This window comes from Salvia miltiorrhiza, chromosome 2 (genome assembly GCF_028751815.1).
Source record: "Salvia miltiorrhiza cultivar Shanhuang (shh) chromosome 2, IMPLAD_Smil_shh, whole genome shotgun sequence".
In the NCBI taxonomy this organism is placed as follows: Eukaryota; Viridiplantae; Streptophyta; class Magnoliopsida; order Lamiales; family Lamiaceae; genus Salvia; species Salvia miltiorrhiza.
Window position 1 is genome coordinate 45,745,603 of NC_080388.1, and position 6,262 is coordinate 45,751,864.

The following is a 6,262-nucleotide window of genomic DNA, read 5'->3' on the forward strand; positions in this document are numbered from 1 at the left end:
ACGCATATACACCCGGTGATCAAGGGGAGCCCACCTTGATCTTGGAGGCCGTTGCATCCCATGATTTGTGGATTGGCATGCCTTATTCGGTGTCACCGGTTCGAACAACGACATCAACGTTCTGATCCAATCGCCTCTGTTCTCCGACGTGTTGGATGGAACAGCGGCACCAGTGATCTTTGAAGCTAACCAGCGTTACTACCAGATGGGCTACTATTTGTGCGACGACATATATCCAGAGTGGCGTTGCTTCGTTAAGAGTCCGCCGATGGCAACCAATCCAAAGGAGGCGAGGTTCAAGAAGATGCAAGAATCGGCACGGAAGAATGTCGAATGTGCCTTTGGAGTGCTTCAAGCTCGATGGGGAATCATTCGAAGTCCGGCGCGAGGTTGGTACGTCAACAATCTCAAGGAAATCATGATGTGTTGCATCATTCTCCACAGCATGATTGTTGAGAACGAAGGTGAAAGAGCTGCCCATTGGAGAGATGACGACGCAGGACACAGGGCGTCTAGCAGTGACTCGTTCGAGAGTGCTCGAGCAACACCGGTGTGCTTCGAGCAATACATGCAAAGAGATGCAATTCTTCGAGATAGACAGATACATGCTCAACTCCAACGTGATTTGATCGAGCACATTTGGGCACGTTTCAGACCTCTACAGCCGGAATAGTTATTTTAAGATTTTTCTTAAAAAATTTATGATTTATGTAATTTTTTTATGTAATTTTTGGGATTTTAAATTAATGCAATTTAAATTTGAAGTAAATTGTGTTATTTAAATTTGTGCAATTAAATTTAAATGAAAAATACAATAATCAAAACTAAAAAAATCAGGCCAGCTATCATGTCATCCCACTGCAGCCTCATTGACCCAATGTGGTCCCCCCTCTATCAGGTCACCCCACTGTGGATGCTCTTAGTGCCATTAGTGTCATATACTCTTTCTTATGTAGTGTTGCACGAATGATATTTATGGCCATATTACTGCCATATACTCTCTCTTATGGTCACTAGTATCATTCGTGCATGGCACTATCGACATTAATGGTGCCAAAAGTACCTATTTACTTAGTTTTTTTTCGGTTATTTTTTTTTTCGGTTGGTACTTTTGGCACTAATAGTACTATATGTGTCTAACCCGCGCGCAAACCCGAATTCAGTCCTCTTTAATTAAGGACAAAACAGCCTTTAAAAGTAAAAAAAAATGGCCAAATTTTGTTTTTTTAATTAGTGGCCAAATATTGTGTTTCTTTCTTCAAAATATCTATTTCAAAAGCTCTCTCTTGATTAATTTAGTTCTAATTATAGATTATTGGATTCTAACAATTCCGTAATAAAATTTAGTTATGAATTAATAAATTATAATTATAGATTAACAAGTTCCAAAACATCCTTATAATTTTGTTAAACCTTAAAAATTTATAATATTTTCAAATTAACTAATAAATTTTCTAATGGAGAGCGTTAATTCCATGGATAAGTATGTACAACAAATATCTATAATAATATTATCTGCTCACATGAGAAGACTAGTCTCCTCCAACTATTAAGTTGGGGGTTCGAGTAACCATAGAGGAGAAATATGGAATTATTAGTGATATTTTTCTAAGGAAAAACATATTTTGTTACATAAATTTTACATTTTCTGTAACCGGAAGGTTTTGACCTCTGCACACATTAATATGTTCCATATATAAAATTTTAATTTTTTTGAATCTCATAACAAATAAAACTTTATTAATATATAATCAATCGACGCCAGATTCATATCATCCATTCAGCTAGAAAAAAATGTCTTCGAAACCTTGGCTTGTAAAGTTATAATATCCTGATATTTGCTTTTGGGTGAGGAAAAGAAGGGATATTCATAGAGAATACACCATTCCAAAAATAGCATTGTAGTTATAGCCATTAACAACTTTTTAGTATAGTTGCAGTTGCAGACGTAACAACCTGCGACACAACTACCGGCGCCGCCGCCACATATTCCCAAGCCTTGCCATATTTGGTGCAATTCACGTTCTTCATATCTTGCAAGAAATTAATTGTAGCAATGGATTATTTCTGTTAATGGCACTAAATCATCAACAAATGCTCTGATTTTAGTTTCAGATTCTTTTTTCCAAAGGAAGCTATTGGATAAGGAAGTTCCTTGGCTCCTTATGCATATAACATAATTAAATTAATGTTTTATTATGACGAAAAGAAAGATGCATGATTCCCTTCTTATGTTAGCTTATGAACCACGTAATTGTAGTAATCGTACGCCACATGATTAGTATAGTATGATTTATAACACACCATTATCAAACAAGATAAGATTAAAACATAAATATGGAGTGACATTCTCATGATATTGGTGACCTAAGTTGCTGTTATGCGATTATGTAATTGATACAGTGACATATCTTATATTATACAAACCCATATATACATGTGGCTTGGTTTTTTAAAAACTTAAATCTACGTACTTATTTCTAGCTCATTTAGTGAAATTTGTTAGCTAACCGAATCAAGCTTTTGAATTTGATAGTATTCAGCTTGTTAACTTGTGAGCAAGCTCGTCAAATAAGCTAGCTTGAAAAATAAAATTATTAATTAAATACTGTTTATATTATATGCTATATTTAGTAATAATTATCCAAAATCTTTAACTAACTTTATTATAGGAAAATAATATGAATATACTATGTGATTGTATAAAATAATATATTTTACAAAATAATTAAATTCTGATTGGACTTGACTAATAAATATTCAGAAAATAGAGTTCAAGACTTGACTCGGGTAGGTAAAAAAGCAAATCAAGTTTTTTTTTTGAGGGAAAAGAGAGATATTTTATTGAACACAAGAGCATGGTAGATGGAGATGACATTCCACAAACAGCGGGGGTTCATTCCAAACATGGTGTATATGAAAATCTCTCGAAGCTTTAGCTAAACAATGCGCAATAATATTGCACGTTCTCTTGACATGACAAATTTGGATATCCGGCAAAGACGATAACTCCTCACGGCAAAAGGCAGCCAATAAACCCATTTCTGAAATGTTCCGTTCACCCGAAGCGATCGCCTCACAAGCTTGCTTGCAGTCGGATTCCACCCAGCCCTTTGAATACCCCAGCTCCTTTAACCATGAAAGCGCTTCTTTGATCCCCATGAGTTCACCTTCAACCACTCTAGGGAGACCCACGAATTTCACCGCCTTTCCTGCAATAAAGTTGCCCTCAAAGTTCCGAATAACCATACCAATTCCCATGGTATTTGTATCAGAGAAAAAGGCAGCGTCGACATTACATTTCACAGCCCCCGGCTGCAGAGAATGCCATGCACCCAACACACGAACTAGCAGTAGGCGGGTGAGACTCCTGAGCAGGGAGTTTCCGGCGAGCCAAAGTCCAATCCAACCGGCTCTAGACTTCCATGGTAATCATCCGCACGGGAACAAGGATGAGTCCCTTCCAAATCTGCCACATAACCATGCACACCCTAGCTTTAAGCTCAGCATTATTATCACCAATAATTTGAAAGATGGCAGCCGCAAAAGACTCGCTCCGACTGATCATATCATCAATGTAATCCAATAAACCCATGTGTCTCCAACAATCTTTGGCGAAAGGGCAGGAGAAAAAAGTATGCCAAAGGTTCTCAATATTCATCTTGCATGTATCACAAATTTATCCCTCCAACCAAAATTAACCGCGACATCAGTTGATCCTTAGAAGGTAAATTCCTTCTAGCAGCCCTCCACATGAAGTTTCGAACTTTGGGCGGAACCTTGAGTTGCCATAACATACTCCAGACGCCGTCAACACCAGACGTAGTGTCAAGAGTAAAGGAACTCGCTAGCTTATAAGCCGACTTCACCGTGTATCGACCCTTTTCCTCAAAATGCCAAACTAACTTGTCCTGTTGTTGATTAGGGGCGAGAGGAATGCCCAGGATGTTTTGAGCATCGTGCTCCTCAAAGAGAGAGTTCACCAACACAACGTCCCATCTATGAGAACCAGGGACCATCAACTCCGTTACACGCAACTCCCCGAAATCAGGGTGATGGCTAGAAGAGATCCAGAAAGACTCATCGTTCCGCAGCCACGGATCTGCATGAATCCGCACCAAGTTGCCATCCCCTATCCTCCATCGGACACCTCTACGGACAAGATCTTGCGCGGAGCAAATGCTCCGCCAAGTGAAGCTCGGACTGTGCCCCACAGAGGCCGAAAGGAAATCTCCATGGGAGAAGTATTTCGCCTTGAGCACACGGCAAACAAGAGCGTCCGGATCTTCGATCAACCGCCAACCAATCTTTCCCAACAAAGTGAGGTTTAGAAGCTGCAAACTTCTAAAGCCGAGGCCACCCACCTTCTTATCCACACACAGCCGCTCCCACTTCATCCAATTAATGCCCTTTCCCGGCCCACTTTTGTTGCTCCACCAAAAACTGTTCATAAGACGTTTCATCTCATCTGTCAAAGTAGTTGGCAGCAAGAAAATTGACATACAATAAGAGAGTATGGCTTGAGCGACTCCCTTAATCAAAATCAAGTTTAAGCACGAAAGTGTGTGATTCTCGATTTGAAAGTTCATGAATATAATTAATGAGATTGTCCAAGAATTTTATATAAAAAATAAAGTGATTTGATTTAAGCTTAATTGTAAATAAAATCATTACCTATATGACCAAATTTACTATTACAATTTTACTTTTTAATTAAGTGTTCAAAAAAATATAGGATCACCACCACTTTACCAAGCAATTGAAATTGTGACATTTTTTAGAACAAGATTAGACAATTAATGAAGAAGGCCCGAAAAGTTTGAAAGTGTCACAACATTTCAATTTTGATTTATTATTAATTATATTTATTAAGATTAATTTTTATCGAGATAAAATAAATAATAAAAATTATTAATTTAGATTATATGTAAGTTAATATTATATATATATATATATATATATATATATCTTCTTTATAATAGGATTAAGCCTTAATCTATGTGGCATGCTTAGAATTGTTCCATTTCAATAATTTACCATATATAATCGTCATCATTTATTAATTAATTAACTATTACATTAATTAATATTACATTCCATATAAAGATTCATTAATCTTAATAAATATAATTAATAATAAATGTATATATATATATATATATATAATAATATTAACTTACATATAATCTAAATTAATAAATTTTATTATTTATTTTATCTCGATAAAAATTAATCTTAATAAATATAATTAATAATAAATCTTCTTTATAATAGGATTAAGCCTTAATCTATGTGGCATGCTTAGAATTGTTCCATTTCAATAATTTACCATATATAATCTTCATCATTTATTAATTAATTAACTATTACATTCCATATAAAGATTCATTAATCTTAATAAATATAATTAATAATAAATGTGTATATATATATAATAATAATAATATTAACTTACGTATAATCTAAATTAATAAATTTTATTATTTATTTTATCTCGATAAAAATTAATCTTAATAAATATAATTAATAATAAATGTATATAATAATAATAATAATAATAATAATAATAATAATAATAATAATAACTTACATATAATCTAAATTAATAAATTTTATTATTTATTTTATCTCGATAAAAATTAGATTCACATGTCTGACAAGAAAAAAATACTTTATATACAATAAATGATTTTAATTGAATGTTAGTGATTAGATGTATATTTGTTATTAATTTTATATTTCTCAAAAGCGTATATATTACTCCCTCCGTCCCTGAAATAAGTTCATCTTTTTCCTTTTTGGGACGTCCCCCAAATAAGTTCCTCTTTTTTTCTTTCCATTTTTGGACAACTACCCCACCACTAATAATACTTTATTTATTCTTACTTTTCACTTTTTCACCACTCCCAATACTAATTATAATACTTTTTCACCTTTTCACCACTCCCAATACTAATTATAACATATTTTTCTCCACTATCAATACACTTTGCCACTTTTCCTTAAAACCCGTGCCGTCCCCAAAGAGGAACTTATTTTGGGGACGGAGGGAGTATATTGTATGAATATATATATATATATATATATATATATATATATATATATATATATATATATATATATATATTTTAGTGAGATCTAGGGCACGATCTAGGGCACGATCTAGGGGGCCGCTCCAATGAGACCCCCTAATTTTAGTGAGATCTAGGGCACGATCTGGTGCGTTTATTTTATCAATCCTATGGCTGATATTGTATCTGGA

The 6,262-nt window shown here is 34.4% G+C and overlaps 1 protein-coding gene across 1 annotated transcript; it reads left to right on the forward strand.

Annotated features, from left to right (window-relative positions):
* The first annotated feature begins 205 nt into the window (after positions 1-205).
* On the forward strand, positions 206-673 carry LOC131009604 (uncharacterized). The gene has a single exon (XM_057937019.1). The coding sequence runs from the start codon at positions 206-208 to the stop codon at positions 671-673; it is 468 nt and encodes a 155-aa protein (XP_057793002.1).
* The last annotated feature ends 5,589 nt before the right edge of the window (positions 674-6,262 follow it).